Source organism: Xyrauchen texanus, chromosome 31, assembly GCF_025860055.1.
Source record: "Xyrauchen texanus isolate HMW12.3.18 chromosome 31, RBS_HiC_50CHRs, whole genome shotgun sequence".
Classification (NCBI taxonomy): Eukaryota; Metazoa; Chordata; class Actinopteri; order Cypriniformes; family Catostomidae; genus Xyrauchen; species Xyrauchen texanus.
Genome location: NC_068306.1, coordinates 6,888,751 through 6,912,666, shown reverse-complemented (window position 1 = coordinate 6,912,666; position 23,916 = coordinate 6,888,751). Strand labels below are relative to the sequence as shown.

The 23,916-nt window shown below is 41.2% G+C and overlaps 2 protein-coding genes across 7 annotated transcripts in view; one reads left to right on the top strand and one right to left on the bottom strand.

The window, feature by feature from the left end:
- LOC127625413 (uncharacterized) overlaps window positions 1-13,337 on the top strand; it is a 54,062-nt gene extending 40,725 nt beyond the window's left edge. Inside the window, exons 4-7 of the mRNA XM_052100698.1 lie at window positions 10,762-11,091; window positions 11,177-11,236; window positions 12,531-12,782; window positions 12,879-13,337. Of these exons, the coding sequence (XP_051956658.1) occupies window positions 10,762-11,091; window positions 11,177-11,236; window positions 12,531-12,782; window positions 12,879-13,015 (779 nt within the window). The 3' untranslated portion in view covers window positions 13,016-13,337. The remainder of the gene's footprint in view (window positions 1-10,761; window positions 11,092-11,176; window positions 11,237-12,530; window positions 12,783-12,878) is intronic.
- A 1,940-nt stretch (window positions 13,338-15,277) lies between these two features.
- The window catches only part of LOC127625418 (uncharacterized), a 31,068-nt gene continuing 22,429 nt past the window's right edge, over window positions 15,278-23,916 (bottom strand). For 2 of the 6 annotated variants that reach the window (XM_052100705.1, XM_052100704.1), the window contains exons 3-6: window positions 19,431-19,618; window positions 17,527-17,575; window positions 17,236-17,309; window positions 15,278-15,588 (exon numbers count right to left, since the gene is read on the bottom strand). In XM_052100705.1, coding sequence (XP_051956665.1) covers window positions 15,550-15,588; window positions 17,236-17,309; window positions 17,527-17,575; window positions 19,431-19,618 — 350 coding nt within the window. In that variant the 3' untranslated portion in view covers window positions 15,278-15,549. Of the gene's footprint in view, window positions 15,589-17,235; window positions 17,310-17,503; window positions 17,576-19,430; window positions 19,619-20,709; window positions 21,013-21,107; window positions 21,210-23,916 lie in introns of those variants that run through there. The other 4 variants (XM_052100708.1, XM_052100707.1, XM_052100706.1 and 1 more) reach the window with 4 other exon arrangements.

Sequence of the window (23,916 nt, the reverse complement as noted above, 5' to 3'; positions counted from 1 at the left end):
CTCCCCTCAGGCCTTCGTCTTTCACACTCGCTTCAGCAATTCCTCTCCCAGCTCCTCTCTATGCTGTCGCCACGGACATTGGTTCTATTGGGCTACTCGAGTGGCGCATATGGCAGTGAAAAGTTTGTGATACATGAAGAAAGTTCCTAATGTCTGTTGGGAAACACGGAACAAATTATTATATCTCTTCTAAGGTAAGACCTCCAGCGTCTACAAACCTCCACTCTCAAACTCTCACAGGTGCAAACATCGATCTAGCATCCCTCATTTCTCCCATTCCACAAAATGAAACATTTCGCTCTTTGGACTCTGGACCGATAATCATCATTTAAAAAAAATGACACGTGCTGACCTTTGAAGAGTTCTGTGACGCCTACGAGAAATTCACGGAAATAATTTGTTCCGTGTTTCCCAACAGACATTAGGAACTTTCTTCATGTATCACAAACTTTTCACTGCCATATGCGCCACTCGAGTAGCCCAATGGAACCAATGTCCGTACTAGGGTGCACTCGACCTAGAGCTCTACAACAAAGTGTTCTTGGGCTGCCAAAATCTCTTTTGCACCATTTGCAGATTATATGAAGCTCTGCTCTTCTGTCGAAGTGCCCAGGGGTGTTACCACACAATACACCTGTAGTGTGCGAGGGGGAGAACCATTGTAATGCACCGTAGATCAAACAGCTTAGAGAGAGAGAGAGAGAGAGAGAGAGAGAGAGAGAGAGAGAGAGAGAGAGAGATGAATGGAACAGCAGGATGGACTCAGCTCAGTGAATGAGTCCGCTCGGCTCCGAAGAAGAAATCTGAGTGTGTGTTTGCAAGCGGCACTCATTTTATACCCGTATGTCTGGGGGAGTGGCATGCAAATTCCACATGCCAATTCTCATTGGCCTTTTCTCAAAAATCAGAGATGTCTGGGATCCACAATTCACTGATTGCGGGTTCCGTCCTGGCCGTGGAACGACGGACCAGATCTTTACTCTCGCAAGGATCCTGGAGGGGGCCTGGGAGTATGCCCATCCGGTCTACGTGTGTTTTGTGTATCTGGAGAAGGTGTATGACCGGGTCCCCCGGGAGAGACTGTGGGAGGTGCTGCGGGAGTACGGGGTGGGGGAGGGTCCCTTCTTAGGGCGATCCAATCCCTGTACGTCCAAAGCGAGAGCTGTGTCCGGGTCCTCTGCACAAAGTTGAGTTCATTCCATGTGGGGGTTGGTCTCCGCCAGGGCTGCGCTTTGTCACCAATCCTGTTTGTGATATTCATGGACAGGATATTGAGGCGTAGTCGGGGTGGGGAAGGTGTGCGGTCCGGTGGGCTGAGGATCTCATCGCTGCTTTTTGCAGATGATGTTGTCTTCATGTCATCATCGGTCCGTGACCTTCAGCTCTCACTGGATCGCTTGGCAGTCGAGTGTGAAGCGGCTGGGATGAGGATTAGCACCTCTAAATCTGAGGCCATGGTTCTCAGCAGGAAACCGATAGAATGCGTACTCTGGGTAGGGAAGGAGGTATTGCCCCAAGTGAAGGAGTACAAGTACCTCGGGGTCTTGTATCTCCCTTAGAGATAGGGTGAGGAGCTCAGTCATCCGTGAGGAGCTCTGAGTAGAGCTGCTGCTCCTTTCCGTCGAAAGGAGTCAGTTGAGGTGGTTTGGGCATCTGGTAAGAATACCCCCCTGGGCGCCTCCCTAGGGAGGTGTTTCAGACACGGCCAGCTGGGAGGAGGCCTCGGGGAAGACCCAGGATTAGGTGGAGAGATTACATCACCACACTGACCTGGGAACGCCTCGGGGTCCCCCAGTCAGAGCTGGTTAATGTGGCTCGGGATAGGGAAGTTTGGGGCCCCCTGCTGGAGCTGCTGCCTCCGTGACCCAACTTCAGATAAGCGGTTGAAGATGGATGGATGGATGAAACCCTAGTGTCAACTCATCGACACAACATTGAGTGAGTGACAACTTCAATTCTTCCCACAATCCAATTCCCACAAATAAGTACTTGATTATGATGCCTCTTAGGATACCTCCAAACTCTGATGAAGGATTGCATGAAGGTCTACCCTTGCTAGATACAGCAGTCCCACATGCCACTTTGCATTGCATCGTGAAACAATTCCAGAAGAGCTTAATTGAGTTACCATAATAAATGCATGCTCATTTGAATAATGAGAACATTTGAATTCAGTGCTGAGATAAAAATATCAATATTTATAAATATACAATAAATATTAAAGAATTTCAGATGCATTATTTCACCCAAAATTAATGTGCTAGTTATTATTATCTGTATTATTATAAATGCTAGATATTATTATTAATACTATCTGTCTAGTGGGCTCAGTTGGTAGAGCGGGTCGGCCACTAATCGCAGGGTTGGCGATTCGATTTCTGGCCCACACGACTTCACATGCCGAAGTGTCCTTGGGCAAGACACTGAACCCCAAGTTGCTCCTAATGGCAGGATAGCACCTTACATAGCAGCTCTGCCATCATTGGTGTGTGAGTGTGAGTGTGTGTAAAGCGCTTTGAAAACTGCTAAGGTTAAAAATAGTGATATACACTCACCTAAAGGATTATTAGGAACACCATACTAATACTGTGTTTGACCCCCTTTCGCCTTCAGAACTGCCTTAATTCTACGTGGCATTGATTCAACAAGGTGCTGAAAGCATTCTTTAGAAATGTTGGCCCATATTGATAGGATAGCATCTTGCAGTTGATGGAGATTTGTGGGATGCACATCCAGGGCACTAAGCTCCTGCTCCACCACATCCCAAAGATGCTCTATTGGGTTGAGATCTGGTGACTGTGGGGGCCATTTTAGTACAGTGAACTCATTGTCATGTTCAAGAAACCAATTTGAAATGATTCGAGCTTTGTGACATGGTGCATTATCCTGCTGGAAGTAGCCATCAGAGGATGGGTACATGGTGGCCATAAAGGGATGGACATGGTCAGAAACAATGCTCAGGTAGGCCGTGGCATTTAAATGATGCCCAATTGGCACTAAGGGGCCTAAAGTGTGCCAAGAAAACATCCCCACACCATTACACCACCACCACCAGCCTGCACAGTGGTAACAAGGCATGATGGATCCATGTTCTCATTCTGTTTACGCCAAATTCTGACTCTACCATCTGAATGTCTCAACAGAAATCGAGACTCATCAGACCAGGCAACATTTTTCCAGTCTTCAACTGTCCAATTTTGGTGAGCTCTTGCAAATTGTAGCCTCTTTTTCCTATTTGTAGTGGAGATGAGTGGTACCCGTGGGGTCTTCTGCTGTTGTAGCCCATCCGCCTCAAGGTTGTGCGTGTTGTGGCTTCACAAATGCTTTGCTGCATACCTCGGTTGTAACGAGTGGTTATTTCAGTCAAAGTTGCTCTTCTATCAGCTTGAATCAGTCGGCCCATTCTCCTCTGACCTCTAGCATCAACAAGGCATTTTCACCACAGGACTGCCGCGATACTGGATGTTTTTCCCTTTTCACACCATTCTTTGTAAACCCTAGAAATGGTTGTAGCGTGAAAATCCCAGTAACTGAGCAGATTGTGAAATACTCAGACCGCCCGCCTGGCACCAACAACCATGCCACGCCAAAATTGCTTAAATCACCTTTCTTTCCCATTCTGACATTCAGTTTGGAGTTCAGGAGATTGTCTTGACCAGGACCACACCCCTAAATGCATTGAAGCAACTGCCATGTGATTGGTTGATTAGATAATTGCATTAATGAGAAATTGAACAGGTGTTCCTAATAATCCTTTAGGTGAGTGTATATGTGCAGACCATTATGTAGAATCACAATTCACTGTTAACATCAGGAGTCATTGTGTTCCTGAAGTAATATGATAGAATGTATTGATATACTGTATTGTTTACAGTACTACAAATATAACTTAATGTAGTCAGGTTGATTCAGACATGTTTAATCAAACCAGTTCATTTAGATGTTAACACATGAAGCACATTTTTAGGTTAACATTTTGAATCACTGAGAGATCAGAAAGAGAAGAAAAGCTGTGGTGAAATGTTCTTTGTTGAAATGCTCCTTGTTACTATCCAGCAGCTGATTTCATGGGCAGTGTCACTTCCTGATGAAAGTCAGAGATACAAAAGATCTGAATGTTCATTCTGCTCAGATGCGTTTCAGGTTATTCGCTGAGAAACAAACTCAACACAATAACTGATGCCTGTTAAAATGCTCTTCAGCATATGGGCTTTCATCATATTTTTCATCGGTGTAAAAGGTAAGGTATTTTTCTACTATTGTTTTAGTGGTTTTGGTCACTGGTCGATTGGCTTGCTTGAACATTTTTAACATTTGGTATTCAATGCATGCTGCACGCTGTCATGGAAGTCTCGAATGGTACTCAAAACAATTAAAGTTCACCAAACAACAAAACGTGTGTAAAATGACAGCAGTTTAGAATAGAGGCAAACTCTTTTTGTGCTCATTAAACTTTACATTTACTCATTTGGCAGATGCTTTTATCCAAAGCGACTTACAAAAGAGGAAAAATAGAAGCGAATCATCTTAAGGAGACAGTGGTGTGAAAGAGCCATATTACAACGTTTCACTAGCATCAGATTAGTATTCAAAACCGATAAGTGCAAGTTTTTTTTATTTTTATTTTTTATGACTGGTTCAGTGCTCATGGAAAAGATGTTTTAAGTTGTTTTTTTAAGATAGAAAGTGAGTTAGCTTCACGGATGGAGTTGGGAAGGTCATTCCACCACCGTGGTATGATGAAACTGAGAGTCCGGGAAAGTGTTTTGGTGCCTCTTTGTTTTGGTACAACAAGGCGACGTTCCTTAGCCGACCGCAGGCTTCTGGCGGAGTGTAGATCTGCATAAATGATTTTAGGTATGCTGGAGCAGATCCAGTGACTGTTCTGTATGCCAGCATCAGAGCCTTGAATTTAATGCGTGCATCAACCGGCAGCCAGTGGAGAGAGACAAAGGATCTGGATCATTTGCAGAGGTCTAATAGCACATTTGGGGAGGCCTGCAATCAACTATTACTTAACTATTGGAACTCGTGATTTTGAAATAAGGTTCTGAAAGTACCGAACACCGTTCCTCCTCAGTTAGTCAAGATAACTGGCAATCAATCTACATATGTAACAAAGGCAGGTGAACATACCATGACCCCTTCAGTTATTATCACCTCAGATACACAAGACAGCAAGGGTGAGAAATGTAAACTTTTTTTATCCTCAGTTTAGTCGTTTCTATCTAGAAATACAGTCACTAATTTTGTGAAAAATGAAATCGGTCCATCTTTGAGGGTTGACAGCAGCATTACACAGTGCAGATGCCCAATACATATTAAAATATATGATAAATAGGTCACCTATGTGGAAATGACGCTAATAAGACCATTTCCTGCCACAGCATGTTATCACGGGACCCTTGCCCCCCTAAACTGGAATGGTAGAGTGTTATTTTTATTTTCCATCCCACTGAGAGTTCAGTGACCCCACATCATTGTAAATAGACCAAACGAATTATATTGAAACTAAACATCAATGCATTATGACTGCATGGTAATATTTAGTGGGGTAAAGTTGAATTAAAATTAATTATTTATCAAATATGCATAAGATACCGTCTGGAAAGATCAATGCAACTGCCTTGCATGTTCTGTCTTAACGTCTGTTATTAAAACAAACATTTACACATTTTAAAGATTGTATGTATAACTTACACTTTAATTAAATTAATGAATTAATACTTGGACTCCTCTGACGTTTTAGTGCTGTGGGTGGAATTTCCAGATGGTCCCTTACAGGCGCTAGTCAATGAAAGTCCATCAGAGCATTTTTAGGCATAATTCTCCAGCTACAACAAGTGTTGACCATTTCAGATCAATGTTTTATGCCTGTGAAGTCATACATTCTTTAACCTAACTGTGCTAATGATATCGCTGTAAAATTGTCGGCGCCAGAGAGCTGGTAGGAGAAACCACATGTCAAGCGAATAACCATAACTTCTGGAGATTATGTAGAAGTCGGCATTATTTTCGCATCTTTGGACCTGCCAGCTCCAGCTCCAGTTCTACTTAATGTGGATTATACGTGCTGATGTAAATGTGGATTTTACGTGCTGATGTAAATGTAAGTGTAAGTTAAGTTACTTTTATAGCCCAATTTCCCACATTATTATCACAAAACCCGATCTGGATCTGAGTGAGCCCAACTCACTAGAGCTCGCTCTTATTTGGCAAGCATGCATTACTAAATATTTTTTTGCGTGTGTATCTGGTTTACTCATGCACACTATACAGTGCACACGTATGTTCTTTATAATGAGGTATTTTTTCCACTGCCTGTAATTGAATGTTTTGCACTGTACAATGCAGAAACAAGACAAATGTAGTGCAACAAGTTTGGCAAAACAAGCGAGTGACTGATGAAACGGGTATGAACAGGGCTGGACTGGTAATCTGGCATTTTCCCAGTGGGTCAACGCATTTTGGGGGCGATCAGGGGCGGAATGGCCATCGGGAGAACTGAGCGGGCCGGTGGTTCGGCCACGAAATGTGCCATATGTGCTGCGATAAGCAACAATGAGCCGCTGCGTTATGCAGAACGGACCACAAAACGGCGCCGCGATGTGCAGAAAAGGACAGCGAACACCATCCAAACTTCAAAAGTGGCAACCATAGATGCCCTGGGCACAGATGTCTTAACAGGCCCACTGTGGAAATCACAAAGTGATAAAGATCTCTCCCATTTTTCTCGACAGTGCCGTCACACACAGTGTATAAAGTGTTGATTATAATATAATCAGAGTGATTTTATCATGTTGTAATGCGTTATTCAAGAGTACTGTTGACAGATGTAATTCTAGTAAATGTGCAGTTTCTGCATCTCATCGGGGCCCCCTGCTGGTCGAGAGCCCAGGGGCAAATGCCTAGTCGTTTCTATCTAGAAATACAGTCACTAGTTTAGTGAAAAACGAAATCGGTCCATCTTTGAGGGTTGACAGCAACATTACACAGTGCAGATGCCCAATACATATTAAAATATATGATGAATAGGTCACCTATGTGGAAAGGACGCTAATATGACCATTTCCTGCCACAGCTTGTTATCACGGGACCCTTGCTCCCCTAAATTGGAGTGGTAGAGTGGTAAGAGTGGTATTTCCATCCCACTGAGAGTTCAGAGACCCCACATCATTGTAAATAGACCAAACGAATTATACTGAAACAAAACATCAATGCATTATGAATGCATAGTAATATTGTGTGGGGTAAAGTTGAATTAAAATTAATTATTTATCAAATATTCACTTATGGTGCATAAGATACCGTCTGGAAAGATCAATGCAACTGCCTTGCATGTTCTGTCTTAACGTCTGTTATTAAAACAAACATTTACACATTTTAAAGATTGTAAATTGTATGTATAACTTACCCTTTAATGAATTAATACTCCTCTGACGTTTTAGTGATGTGGGTGGAATTTCCAGACGCTCCCTTACAGGCGCTAGTCAATGAAAGTCCTTCAGAGCATTTTTAGGCATAATTCTCCAGCTACAACAAGTGTTGACCATTTCAGATCAATGTTTTATGCCTGTAAAGTCATACATTCTTTAACCTAACTGTGCTAATGATATCGCTATAAAATTGTCGGTGCCAGGAAGCTGGTAGGAGAAACCACATGTCAAGCGAATAACCATAACTTCAGGAGATTATGTAGAAGTCGGCGTTAGTTTCGCATCTTTGGACCTGCCAGCTCCAGTTCTACTTAATGTGGATTATACGTGCTGATGTAAATGTGGATTTTACGTGCTGATGTAAATGTAAGTGTAAGTTAAGTTACTTTTCTAGCCCAATTTCCCACATTATTATCACAAAACCCGATCTGGACCTGAGCGAGCCCAACTCACTAGAGCTCGCTCTTATTTGGCAAGCATGCATTACAAAATTATTTTTTGCGTGTGTATCTGGTTTACTAATGCACACTATACAGTGCACACGTATGTTCTTTATAATGAGGTATTTTTTCCACTGCCTGTAATTGAATGTTTTGCACTGTACAATGCAGAAACGAGACACATGTAGCACAACAAGTTTGGCAAAACATGCGAGTGACTGATGAAACGGGTATGAGCAGGGCTAGACTGGTAATCTGGCATACCGGGCATTTTCCCGTTGGGCCGACACACTTTTGGGGGCGATCAGGGGTGGAATGGCCTTCGGAAGAACCGAGCGGGCCAGTGGTCCGGGCGCGAAACGTGCCACTTGGGCTGCGATAAGCAACAATGAGCCGCTGTGTTATGCAGAACGGACCACAAAATGGCGCCACGATGTGCAGAAAAGGACAGCGAACACCATCCAAACCCTCCAAATTCAAGAGAAGCACTAAATAGTTTACAAGGAAGATAAACACAACATCCTCTTTAAGAACACGATTTAACAATCAAATACTTAACACACACACCAATCACAAGGGAGAGGCACTCACGTGCCTAATAATGGAGAATCGAGCTTACCGGTAATATTAGCAACCGCATTCTCTAACAAGAGGCGCACACCAAACGCGCTCAATAAGGAATGCGCATAGACATTGACAGACATAATGAGGAGAATTTATAGTTAAAAATTGACTTAAATATGGATCTGTTTCACACACACACACACACACCCATCATATCACTTCTGGAGACATGGATTTAACCACTGGAGTACTTTAATGCTGACTTGTGTGATTTTGATCTCTTCTCAACACACACAGTGTCATCCAATTGGTTGTGCGTTTTACATTCATTTTCTTGATTTTTTCCTTTTTATCATAAAACATGTTGTTTTATACTAGTATCATGCAATTATTTCCCCTCACCTCTAAGCAACATTTGGCCATTTTTAATTAACAACTATTGAAAAACGAATCATATGACAAAGTGAACGACATTGCTCTGTTACTGTCAAATAAAAACGATTTGTAAAAAATATCAGATGTAATTCTAGTAAATGTGCAGTTTCTGCATCTCATCGGGGCCGCCTGCTGGTCGAGAGGCCAAGGGCAAATGCCTGATAGACAGAGAAGTATTGGGCAGGCCTGTACCTTCATCTATCCCTGCTTTTACAGCCCAAGCAACAACAACAAAACTCACTTGGATCGCCTTCTCTCAGCTTGCCTCTATAAACTTTCTAACTTACAAACTGTTTGCATTGAGGGGATAGTAAGTTGCAACGGCAGCATGCAAAGCTATTATCATAGCAGCCATGTACAGTTGAAGTCAGAAGTTTAAATACACATAGTTTGAAGTCATTAAAACCACTCCACAGATTTCATATGAACAAACTATAGTTTTGGCAAGTCGTATAGGACATCTACTTTGTGCATGTCACTGGTAATTTTCCCAACAACTGTTTACAGACCGATTGTTTCACTTTTAATTGACATTTAAATATCCCATTTGTCAAAGCCCTTTTGTGCAGCGCTTTTGAGGTTTACGTTGGATCCAGTAATCTCCCAATTCTTGTCTACACGGATCATAATCCACTAGTTTTTCCTCTCTCGAATGTATAATCAGAATCAAAGACTCATGCGATGGTCTCCGGTGGTACAAAACTACAACCTTGACATCAGACACAAACCAGGTACCGAAAATGCAGTTGCTGATGCCTTATCGCGAGTTCATAATGTGTAATGTATATTGTTTATTCTGTTGTTTAACGACTCAATTTGTTGTGTTGCTCTGTTATACATACAATATATGTTTGTTCTTATGGGTGGGGGTGTTACGTCCCTGTGTGTGGTTATTTGCCATTGTGTTATTCTGTCACCATACAGAGACCCTCCATTGGCCATTCCTGCTTTTTTTTTGGAACATGGTAGCTGGTCAACCAGCTTGGACCAGCTCATGACCAGCTCAGGACCAGCTTGGATCAGTTAATGACCAGCTCATGACCAGTTTGGACCAGCTAAGGACCAGTTTGGACCAGCTCATGACCAGTTTGCACCAGTTCATGACCAGTTTGCACCAGTTCATGACCAGTTTGGACCAGCTCATGACCAGCTCATGACCAGTTTGCACCAGTTCATGACCAGCTTGGACCAGCTCATGACCAGTTTGCACCAGTTCATGACCAGTTTGGACCAGCTCATGACCAGCTCAGACCAGCTCATGACCAGTTTGGACCAGCTCATGACCAGCTCAGACCAGCTCATGACCAGTTTGCACCAGTTCATGACCAGCTCAGACCAGCTCATGACCAGTTTGCACCAGTTCATGACCAACTTGGACCAGCTCATGACCAGTTTGCACCAGTTCATGACCAGCTTGGACCAGCTCATGACCAGTTTGCACCAGTTCATGACCAGTTTGGACCAGCTCATGACCAGCTCAGACCAGCTCATGACCAGTTTGCACCAGTTCATGACCAGCTTGGACCAGCTCATGACCGGTTTGCACCAGTTCATTACCAGTTTGGACCAGCTCATGACCAACTTGGACCAGCTAAGGACCAGTTTGGACCAGCTGCCATGTTCCAAAACCTTAAGCTGGATTTTCCAGCAGGGATAAGCAGTTTGCAAGTATTCCACACCAAACATGACAACTTTTATTGTCTTTCCTTTTGTTTCTATTTATTTGTTTTAAGACTGAAAGGGATAGTTCAGACGAACATCTCTTTAAGACCTCATCTCAAATGTCATAATGCATTGGACTAATGCTGTAGTTCAGTTGGTTGAATGTGGTTGAAGCTTATTTGCCACTAATAACCACTATTTAACCCATTTTAATATTGTTTCAGATGTGGTTAATGGTAAATGGGATGAGTTAAAGATTGTGATGGAGGGAGAAGGTCTGACCCTGCAAACAAAAGATCTAAATAGTAAACTAAAGAGTCTTGATGAAGCAATGTGGCAGTTTGGAAGTGAAGAACGAACCATCCGTATTGCACAGGTGTATCAAGGGTCTGCACCCTTTTATGAGGAGAAACTCACTGACAGACTGCACCTGGACAAACAGACTGGATCCCTGACCATTTGGAACATCAGCACCAGCGAGTCTGGACTTTATGTCATGTCTCTCACTATCAGTGGACATATATCAGAGAAGAGGTTCAGAGTTGATGTTTACGGTAGGTTATTGAGATTACTATGAATAACTGTCAGGATAAAGTAAAAGATTTTGTCCCAATGGCAATCCTTTTTCTTGTCTTCAAGTACCCGTTTCTATTCCTGCCATCAAGAGGAGATTATTGGATGGTGCAAACCAAACTCAGAGTGAGTCACACCTCATCCTTTAAATCGATTCATTAATCAGATGCTTTTATTCGAAGCAATTTACAAATGAGCAGTAATCAAATCCAAGAGTTCAAAGAGTTACAATACAAAGTTTCATGCCTGATCAGAATATACAAGCTAAAAATTACAATTTTTACGTGGCACGTATCGCGGCAGTTTCCTGGTGAAATGACCACTAGAGGCGCTACAACAACGACTTTAAGTAAAAGAGCAGATTAGCAGTTCTTAAACACTTTTCGCCCTTCGCACTTTTACTACAACGCACTTGTAAGGCGATACATTTTAACATTTACATTACAAAAAAAACATTTACAAGCTTGTTCGGGTGGGAATTTTCCTGGTGGGCCAGCCGCGAAACGATCCCGAATGGGCCAAGATAAGCTCGAATGGGCTCAATTGGACTCAACAACCTTTGGGACAGTTTCTATGTAAAATCCCGGGTCGATTTTTCTTCCCAGTCCGCCCTTGGTGGGATTGACGTGTGGTGGCTTAACTGATAAAATGTTGCACTTGCGATGGAAGGATATGAGTCCTGAAGATCACGCGAGCCGACACTTGAGCCAAACGTGTCCTAGAAGTAGTTTTAATCGATTAGGTTTAAGGTTTAGGATAGGTGTAATGGGAGCCAACTGGTGCAGTGTGTAAACCTCACTCTCCTGACCTCAAGAGCCTTTAGCCTCCTTGTTAGCGCACCCACCTCCCACGCCGGACATGTAGGTTTAAGTCCCATTCGGAGCGGGGCGAGTAGGACCGGTTACATAGTGACATAGGTTTTGTTGATTTTAACTATAGAGCATGTTTGGGAGAAATTAATACAAATAAAAAATAAACTCTCTAGTGCCACACACCTCGGATTTGCCACAAAATGTGTAATAATTTGGTAAAAATTTTGCTACACAGACATTTCATGTTTATGAGATCAAGTTCAAATTATCAATGTGACAAAAGCCTAATAGGAAAATGCCAAATGTTGTGAAGATGTGGAACAAACATGGGCCAGACATTGAATTAGTATCATCCATATTATCGAGTAAGAGGTACAATTTTGGCAAAATACCTTAGAGTTTGATCTGGACACACTGCCTTCGACTTCATCAACAAAAAATATGGGAAGCGTTCTCTCCCTTTTGGTATTTATTTTGCTATCTGCATCCAAGCAGGATTATATGGATTACATTTGCATGCTTTGCAAGAACTTGTTTTTGAAGGGGGAGTCAAACTCCATTAAGACTGACATTTTAAGATTTGTTCTTTCAAAATGGGTGTCCACCAGGTACATCACATGAGATGGAGGAATTCTGCTCTATGATCTGCTCTGTTAGAAATGATCAAGACGTGTTCATCTCGTGGTATAAAGGTGGTGAAATGTTGAATCAGACCAGAAGTTCAGATCTCAGCATCAACCTCAGTCTACCGTTACACCTCCATTATAATGATACAGAGAACTACAGCTGCACAGCTGCAAATCCAGTCAGCAATAAGACCATCTACCTTCAAATGAACGACTTCTGCACACAATATGAAGGTACGTAACTAATAAAGCCTCTTCCTGCCACAATGACATCATTGCAACTTCTAAACAAATGGTTTAATGTCAGTATGTCCGTCTCTTATCTTTCAGATTGTCAACAGTATTGTGGTGATGTTGAGGTTGTGGTTCGGTTGGTTCTGTCTGGTCTGGTGGGAATTGCCTCTGTTGTCTTTCTGGTTGAGCATGTGAGGTTCCGGGGAAGAGTTCCATCTTCTGTGACCTCATAATACTAAAGATCCTTTCCAGGTTTCCAGCATTTGGACAAACAGGTGGTGCAAACGATTACCTTACAAAATATAATTGACAGCTTTAAAATATTTTTAATTGTAACAAATCATTCATATAGGTTTTTAATTTTTAGATTTATATAAATGTATATATTTATATGTACCAGAAATATTTGAGTCATTCATCCATTTGTCAATAAGTCATTGTCATTGTTGTGTGTAGCTTTAAAATCTCAAATTGTGTATCACATGAGCAGAATATGTACTCGCCTTCATCCCAAAATGAAAATTGTCATCATTTAACCACCCTCATGACATTACAAACCTGTAGGACTTCTGTGAAACACAAAATGAGAAATAAAGTGCTGTGGATAAGTATTTGCCCCCATCCTGATTTCTTATGTTTTTTGTGTATATCTCATTGCCCCCTTAGTTACTAAATCCCCAAATCTATGAAACTGCGTTCATAATGGGGTTCAGCTGGACTAGACCCACCCAGACTTGATTTGATTGATCAGGGCTGGCAGTAATCAACACCTAAATATAACTTTCTAAGCATTCAAATGAGCTAAAAGGTCTCTCCCAATAGCACACTGTGTCAAGGTCGAAAGAAATTCAATAAATTACGAGGAAAAGGGTGATTGAAGTACATCAGGCTGGTAAGTGTAACAAAGCTGTTTCAAAGGCTCTGGGACTCTAAAGGACCACAGTGAGAGCAGTTATCTCCAAATGGAGAAAACTTGGCACAGTAGTGAACCTTCCCATAAGTGGCCGTCTTTCCAAAATTCCTCCAAGAGCACAGCGACGACTCATCCTGGAAGTTACAGAAAAGGCAAGGACAACATCAAGGAACTGCAGGCCTCTCTCGCATCAGTAAAGGTCACCGTTCATGACCCCACTATCAGAAAGACACTGGCCAAAAATGCCATACATGGAAGTGTGGCGAGGCGAAAACCACTGCTAACAGTGAACATTAAAAGATAGTCTGAATTTGGCCAAAACACACCTTGATGATCCTCAAAGCTTTTGGGAGAATGTTCTGTGGACTGATGTGTCGAAAGTGGAACTGTTTGGAAGACAGGGGTCCCGTTACATCTGCCGTAAATCAAACACAGAATTCCACAAACAAAACATCATGTCTACGGTCAAGCATGATGGTGGTCGTGTGATGGTGTGGGGATGATTTGCTGCTTCAGGACTTCTGCTCTCTCCCAGAAAATCCTGAAGGACACCGTCCAGTCATCAATCCATGAGATGAAGCTCAATCACAACTGGATGATGCAGCAAGACAATGATCCAAAGCACAGGAGTCCAGCTCTGAATGGCTCAAAAGAAGCGAAATGAAAGTTTTGCAGTGGCCTAGTCAAAAGTCCTGACTTGAACCCAATTGAGATGCTGTGACAGGACCTTAGATGCATACTCGAAAAACCTCCAATGTGTCTGAACTAAAGCAGTTCTGCAAAGAAGAGTGGGACAAAATCCCCCCACAGCGTTGTGAAAGACTGATCTGCAGTTATCGGACGCGTTGGGTTGCAGGTGTTGCTGCTAAAGGTGGCACATCCAGCTGTTAAGTATAAGGGGGCAGTTAGTTTTTCACATGGGTGTGAAATATGATATAGAGGTTGGGTAACTTTATCTCTTACCTTTCAGATGATCTGCAGTACTGTGGTGAAATAAAGGTTGTGGTTTGATTGGTTCAGTCTGGTGGGAATGGTCAGTTGTTTCTGGTTGAACACAAGAGGTTCTGCTCCGTTCAAGGTAGAGATCCTTCTTCTGTATGCTCATGATACTCTATATGGAAATGCCCTGCTTCTAATTAATGGGTTTGCCCATTCCAGTTCTTCCAATGAAAACAAATCTTACTGTCACACCATGTGACATTTTAGGGAAATCGGTGTTTCCAATCTTCTATAGCCGATAGCACAGTGTAAGGAAATGTAATTCTAATCTTAATTTACTGAAAATCTTCTGCTTAACCCAAAGTATAAGTAATTTGTAATTACATTTATGTGTGGCACACGCACCCTAATGGGGAACACAGATGTGTGTGTGTGCGCGCACGTGCGTGCTTCGCTATAAAGTTACTACACAAGTGAATCGTTCAACTTTGAGCCCCTAACTTAAAAAAAAAAAAGCACACAACTGCACACTGTCAAATAAAAAATATAATTTATTAAATACATTTATAAAAAAAAAAAAAAAAAAAAAGTATAAATATATACAAAATGTACAAATTTTTATTTACAATATACTTTTGGGTGACTAATAGCTGTCGGTTACTGAGGAAATCTGAACAAAAGCCCTTTAGGATTTTGAAAACAATCAAAACAACCTCAAAAACGGTCTCATGTTTTGGTCCAGACCGTGCCGTTACATGTATAATAAACACATGTTAGTTTATACGGGGGTTTTTTTGCCTTCAGACACACAGCTCTTAAATGTCCCGAGCACCTGCACAGCTCTGACGCATCGAAGATAGTTGAGAATTGATCACTGGGTCACTAGGCAGGGTGGTGAAGTGGTCCGATGTCCTTTCACAGTCCTGTGACACAAGTAGGCTTCTCTTTGTTTTCCTGCAATATAATCAGATAACAAATGAGTGAGTCGTTATATGAACTCATTGGTGCAGATCGGTAAGTGCTTGAGTGATGATATATTTAGTAACCGTGTAAAGCATGACATATGAAAGAATGGTCCGAATTATTTATTTTTTTTAATAATGTTTGCTGCATTAGGCTTTAAAAAGTCATTATCCTCCAGAGGCCCAGCAATTCTTTTTTGTGTGGGACGTTTGGTTTTTCTTAGCCCATACATATTACAGTGGTAAATATTGGGGTGTTATCAGAGGACCCCACCCCCTCCCCCAAATCACAGGAACTTATTTTAAGATGACATCATTAATAGCTTGTAATGTAAAATAAATAATCTGTAAACACCCCAATACACGCAAGTACAGTTCAACATAAACATTACAAGTAACATTCAAATACGACCAAACCGTTTTACAAGAATGGTGAAAACTCAAATTCTCCATTTAAACCTGGGAATGGAGTCGCTTTCAATGTATAGATCCAAAAAGATTTCCTCTGCAATAACTTTAACCAATCTCCTCCCCTTATTGAGCATATATTCAATCCCAAATATCTCCAGTATCACGGGGCCGCCATGATCTGCGTCTCTAATGTAAGGCCATTGGATATCGAGGTTGGCAGATTCGAATGGCATTTATATGTTCTGCTAATCTGATTTTCAATTTGTCATTTGAATCTGCAATATCCAATGGCCTAGTCACTCGAGCGCGCTCTTGCAGCAGCTGGATTATAACGTGATGACTCATGAGTTAATCATAATATATGTGTCACTGTGCATTTCTTATCATGCAGAAAACTGGCAATACGCAGCTTCATTAATAAGAGAGTTAGATACATTGAAGTGAACAGAAAGGTGACAGAGGGTAGCCTTCGCTCCATTATACACTGCAACAAAATATGTTTTAGATTAGTTTTTGTTTTGGCTTGTTTTCCAATATTAAGGTCTAAAACAAGTTAAATTTTCATTAGCAGCTTTACTGCAGAAGACTACATAAATAAGATACATTCTGTTAAAGCACGTCTAAATGTCTTATATGTTGTTTCTCAGGTGAATGCATCTTAACCTGTTGATACACGCCCCCTTTTTGAGCACACACCATGAAAATGACAATCCTGAACTTAAATGGCTGTATTTACGGGACCCTTTGGAGTTTGGACACAGTTGTAGTATCTTTTGAAAGAGACACTTTGGGCTTTATTTCCCAAGTCTCAGAATTAATATATGTTGTTATTTTTTTAAAGTTAGAGAAGCTGAAGTTTATAATAATGGAAATATTTTGTGCTGAACATGTTTTTAATAATCTAAAAAACAATAAAAGTGTCAAGACAACCCAGAAATACAATGTTCTCAAAGCCACGAGTCTAAAGAAATTACGTTTCAAATATGAAGATGATCGAACAATATTTATTCTCTGTAAAATCACTGGATGTGTACAGAGTAAAATTAAGGCTCTGCCTCTCAAGACGTCAAAATCTGACGGCACTGCTCGGCTATTACGAATAAAATCGTGGTAAATTTAAGGTTTTACTACAAATACCATAGTTGAACTGTAGTTGTTATAGTATAACCAAGGCAAATTTTCGTAAGGGATGGATGGATGGGATGATTCAAAAACAGGAGTATCATACCTTGATTGAACTGAGATTCAAATCCTTCATTAAAAGTTGGTCTTTCTCTGCGGGCGAAGCGTCTTGTCCTCCATCTTTAAAGAGCACAACAACACAAACACAGCATGTAAGGAGTGCAACTTGGGTGTAAAATAATTCCCACTGGTGCTCTTTGGATAAGGGATATATTGTTCAGATGCACTCAGAGTAGGGTACACATTTAAAAAACCTTTATTAGGTCAAGGCTATTGATTTCAAACATATCACAAATAGACAGGATGCAGCATACACAGCCTTCATCAGGGACAGCACCTTGAATAGTAGCGTCCTGCTGAGAATCAGACTTCTTCTGGCTCTTTTTCTGTAAAGTGATGATAAATGAGGTTTAATCACTCTCAACAACCACTTCAATGCAATTGCACATGATATTGGTTAATACTGCACAAAAATATTATGCACCTGCCAAAGATTTGTAGTGTACTCTAACTATTCTCATGTGTTATGTTCAGTTAACAGAACCATTAAATGGGTCATGAGAGGAGGAATCAAATTATCCTGGATAGTTTGACATATAAGAGGTCATTGCTCTATAAAACACTGGGATTCAGAACTGAAAACTTCCTCCTTAACAGAATATGAGCGTTTATTTAAACCAGGTTCTAGAAATGGCACTTTTGGAATTTGTGGAACTTGTGATGTCACAAGGACCAAAAACATCTGCATATGACTGCCTCTTCAGCAAGACATCAACGCCTTCCCTTGGCCCCGCCCATTGGTGCTTACTGCTCAGTTACACAGGTGAAGTGGAGAGAGATGGGCCTGTCATGGGAGACTCATTTACAGGACTCCATCTGGATTTAAATGTTTTTCTACACTAGATGAACGGCTTTGACCATTGTCATGCATCTCGCACTGCTTTTAAAAGACGCAATGTAAAGTTATAACTCTAAAAAGGAGACTTCCATTTGGTTTCATTCCGCTGCACTTTTTCTGGCTATTTTTCTCCCCAATTTGGAATGCCCAATTCCCAATGCGCTCAAAGTCCTCGTTGTGGTGAAGTGACTCGTCTCACTCCAGGTGGCGGAGGACGAATCTCAGTTGCTACAGTGTCGGAAACAGTCAACCTGCGCATCTTATCACATGGCTCACATGAGCGCATTACCGCAGAGACGTGGCACGTGTGAAGACTTCACGTCATCCACTGCGCATCCACGCACAACTCACAACGCCTCAACGAGAGCAAACCGCATTATAGTGACCACGAGGAGGTTACCCCACGTGACTCTACCCTTCATAGCAACCAGGCCAATTTGGTTACTTAGGAGACCTGGCTGGAGTCACTCAGCATGCCCTGGGTTCAAACTCCCTACTCCAGGTGTGGTAGTTAGCGTCAATACTCACAGAGCTACCCAGACCCCCTCGGCTATTTTTTAAATGGATCCTGGATCATTTTTTTGCACCCACCTGTACTATTTTGAATTGTTAGCCTTTTGCAAACATGCACTCAATGGACGTCTTTGATCGGTTTGATGCAGTTCCGGCGATGTACGCTGAGTTTTAAGAGGGGTACAAGCACAACTTTTAAAAACGCGTCTCTGTTCGGTTGCTGCCACAGACTGGGAGTTACCTTGAACATGCCTTTCTGTGTGTAAACAAACACTGAAGATGCGAGATGTGAAGACCACCATCTTATCTGCTCTGCATAATTACGTTTGTGTATTCACAACATTTCAGCGTGGATTGCATGTGAACCAGTCTCGATATTATTCAAGCGTTGCAAAGGAATTTGTGGCATGGGGGGTGTGGTCATGTGTCTGTCTGAGGGAGAGGGAGAGCGGTAAGGCTCGTCACCTGGGTTGTGATTATTCCGGATTACACCGGTCTCATGGCGGAGGGAGACCTGATAAGGCACGCTAGAGTGTCAGTGTGGAAGAGAAACAGCAGAGAGACCGAGTGTACAGCAGTGGCATGTTCGTCAGACTGTTAAAAATCTAACAAGCGGTTTATGTTGAATGTATATTATTGCCCGAGTGAAAGATTAACAGAGCGTGACTACACTGTACACAAAAGTGTGAAAGAAAATAAAAGACTCACGCTGACAGTTGTATGTGAAATATCTGAGCAGTAAGACACTAAACAAGTCTAAGCTGGCCCAAATACCCGCTAAATTCTCAAACACAGGTGACACATACAGCTGTTCAAGTGATAATACTTGCCTTTTTACATATGCAGCAATGAATGACTAGCCCAAACCAAATCGCAAACCCAATCGCAATCAACACAACTGCTGCAATGACTGGTTTATCTAAACCTCCCTCATTGGGTGTGGGGGATGTTGGGTGCGGTGATTCTGGGCTGATGGTACTGTACTGTGATTCTGGGCTGACGGTACTGTACTGGGGTTCTGTAAGAGACAAGAACAGAAACGACTAGAAAAGGAAGTTCATGAAGACAAACTATGAAAAATAGCTCGACAAGCATTATAGAGATAGATAGATCACGCATGAGTGAAAATTATGTCAATTCACTCGCCCGCATGTTGTTCCAAACCCATTTGACTTTTATTCTATGGAACACAAAAGATGTTGTGCAGAATGTTATCCCAAGTCACCATTCACTGCAGCTTTTCTCCATACAGTGAAAGTGAAGGTGACGGAGGCCAACATTATGCCCAACATCAATCACCTTTTGTATCTGACGGAATAAAAGTCAACGGGTGAACTATTCCTTTAAGTTTACATAAACATCAGTCTATGGGGTTATGAAAGATTATACGGCAGTCACGTGACAAAAGAGTGAACGACTCGGACAAGACGACTCTAGAGGTGTCTGAATTTGTCCTTGGCTGCATTATAATGGTTTCTAATTGGGACTATAATAAAGACGTGTTGGGGGGGGATCTATTGAAAATGTACATTTTTTTTTTTTATTTAATTCTGCTCAAATGAACAAAATTACTTTAATAACCGTGCATTCACACCAGAAGCGGCGAGAGCGTCAAAATTTGTACAAAAAAAATATATATATATTATATATATATAAAATATTTATCATAATTTACGGCTCATACAAAAATATTCTCATAATACCCTAAAAAAAAAAAAAAAAGATCATTTCTTATTCGTGAGCAATTTTAAAGATTTGACCAAGTACTCCACATCAAGTAAGAACTCGTGAGCCTGGGTAGCTTTAAGATACCTCTGCTTGTGCAAATAACATTTAGCTACAAGAATAAAAAATATTAACAATACAAACTACTGCTTTATTCTCGTGTTCAAAATAACAGATAATATCTTTAATGCAAAAAATGTAATTTTTATCAATTGTAGAAAAACAATAATTACTCAATTCACACCAAAACTTCGAAGATATACTGCAAGAGAAAAATAAATGGTTAAGGCTTTCACTTTCATTATTACAAAAACTACACGTATCGCTTACGTCACAACATTTCGCCAGGTGGGCATTAGACTGGTTTATGGTAGCAATACATACCGTTGACAACTACTGTTAAAGATTGAGTAATATCGGAGTTCCCGATCACTTTGACAGTGTAGCATCCTTGGTCACTGAAACTGGCATTAGCAACAATGACAGTCCCGTTGTGAACTTGGTATTTGTCTGACCCAGAAGACTTGCAGCCCTTCTTCTCTTCATCAGGCGAGCAGTATCGGAACACGAGAGACCCGTTTTCACACGGTCTTTGCACAGTCACTTTAGAAACATCCGCAAATCCAGGAATTTCAAAGAGGACGAAACTTTCTCCCTTTGTCACCTCCACCTTCTCATTCGTAGGACCTGATAAAATTAATATTTAAGTGTAAATGACAACAGAGTCACAACTTCTTGGATCATCAAATCTTGTGCCATTTAATACCATTATAATATATTACCTGCGACGAAGAGAGGGATCATCAACAAGAAAAATCCGCGAATGTTCAAAGAACTCATACCGGCGAAAATAGTTTATTAGAAATGACGTGTGAACGTAAGCGGTGACGCAGCTTTATACAAAAAACAGCGCATGCGCGGAGTCACACTCTGACACCTTGGACAGGTAACCTTCCGCGGTTTGATTTTTAAATACTAAACTTTTAAAATTACATTTGCACGGTTTCTTTTATTTGTGTTATAGCTCAATACGATCGATGTTTCCAGTATTGGTTCATAATATTGTATAATATATATTTTTAATTGCGTTTAACTACGATCTGGTCCAAGGCCCAATGTTCTAGAAGTTTCTGTCTGAAAGCGAGTTCGCGCTCTGTGACTGATGGTGTATCACTGCGCGTCAAGATGAGCGGAAGAGAAAATAGTTCCTGTGCCTGTGCAACTATTCGCTAATATAATTATTTTTTTCCACTTCGAAGCTTTTTATGAGATGTATTAATATTTATAGTATCTAAATACTAAGATCACTAGTTAAAAAAACAACTTTAGAATCGATATTTTTATGTGAGGATCGATTACTTGATATCACATCAGTATCGGAATGACCTTTTATCAGTTTTATTTAATTTTTCGACGACACACTGAACACCAGCTGATGTGCTATTGCTGTCCAATCACAACCAGATGATTTAAGTTTCAAGTGTATTAACTATTTTGAATATATTGTATTTTTATTAACATTTAATATTGAATGTACGTGTTTTGACCGTGTGCGTCAGAGGACAAAAATGTGATATATGACTATTATTTTCCACTTTTAATGAGTTAATTTTTTTAACCAACATCAGTCCTGATTATAACTACCAAATATTCATTCATTTTCAGGATTTTAACTAATTAAATGCCAGTTTGCTTTAAAAATCATATATATTATTTTCCATATACTAAATGCTAAGGGGGAAATTCTTATATGGATTATCACAGTCTGGGATGTTAATGATTAGCAACAACATTGATTTTGATGCATTATTTATAATTTTTTTTGTGACATGTCAGATTAAAATGCAAAACTCACACTCGGTACCTTAGAGGACAAAAATGTCCAAATAAAAATACTGCCATAAAAATATTATATATTATAAGTCATTGTCATTGTTGTGTGTAGCGTTAAAATCTCAAATTGTGTATCACATGAGCAGAGTATGTACTCGCCTTCATCCCAAAATGAAAATTGTCATCATTTACTCACCCTCATGACATTCCAAACCTGTATGGCTTCTGTGAAACACAAAATGAGAAATAAAATGCTGTGGATAAGTATTTGCCCCCATCCTGATTTGTTATGTTTTTGTGTATATCTCATCGCCCCCTTAGTTACTAAATCCCCAAATCTATGAAACTGCATTCGTAATGGGGTTCAGCTGGACTAGACCCACCCAGACATGATTACTGCCAGCCCTGTTCAATCAAATCAACACCTAAATATAACTTTTTAAGCATTAAAATTGGCTAAAAGGTCTCACCCAGTAGCACACTGTGTCAAAGTCGAAAGAAATTCAATAAATTACGAGGAAAAGGGTGATTGAAGTACATCAGGCTGGTAAGTGTAACAAAGCTGTTTCAAAGGCTCTGGGACTCTAAAGGACCACAGTGAGAGCAGTTATCTCCAAATGGAGAAAACTTGGCACAGTAGTGAACCTCCCCAGAAGTGGCCGTCCTCCAAAATTCCTCCAAGAGCAAAGCGACCACTCATCCTGGAAGTTACAGAAAAGCCAAGGACAACATCAAGGAACTGCAGGCCTCTCTCGCATCAGTAAAGGTCACCGTTCATGACCCCACTATCAGAAACACACTGGCCAAAAATGCCATACATGGAAGTGTGGCGAGGCGAAAACCACTGCTAACAGTGAACATTAAAAGATAGTCTGAATTTGCCAAAACACACCTTGATGATCATCAAAGCTTTTGGGAGAATGTTCTGTGGACTGATGTGTCGAAAGTGGAACTGTTTGGAAGACGGGGGTCCCGTTACATCTGGCGTAAATCAAACACAGAATTCCACAAACAAAACATCATGTCTACGGTCAAGCATGATGGTGGTCGTGTGATGCTGTGGGGATGATTTGCTGCTTCAGGACTTCTGCTCTCTCCCAGACAATCCTAAAGTTGTCCGTCCAGTCATCAATCCATGAGATGAAGCTCAATCACAACTGGATGATGCAGCAAGACAATGATCCAAAGCACAGGAGTCCAGCTCTGAATGGCTCAAAAGAAGCTAAATGAAAGTTTTGTAGTGGCCTAGTCAAAGTCCTGACTTGAACCCGATTGAGATGCTGTGACAGGACCTTAGATGCATACTCGAAAAACCTCCAATGTGTCTGAACTAAAGCAGTTCTGCAAAGAAGAGTGGGACAAAATCCCCCCACAGCGTTGTGAAAGACTGATCTGCAGTTATCGGACACGTTGGGTTGCAGGTGTTGCTGCTAAAGGTGGCACAACCAACGGTTAAGTTTAAGGGGGCAGTTAGTTTTTCACATGGGTATGAAATATGATATAGAGGTTGGGTAACTTTATCTCTTACCTTTCAGATGATCTGCAGTCAGGGACGGACTGGGGCTAAAAAACAGCCCTGGACTTTCTCCCAAATAGGCCCATCATCCGGCCATTCGCCACTAACCGCGCAACAGACACTAGCCAGGATGTCCTGATAATATGCCACAATACTGTATCAGACAAGGTATTCACAGCAAGTAACATCTCAAAACCAATGATGATAATAATTGGGGTTGTTTATTAATGAAGCCTCAGCCT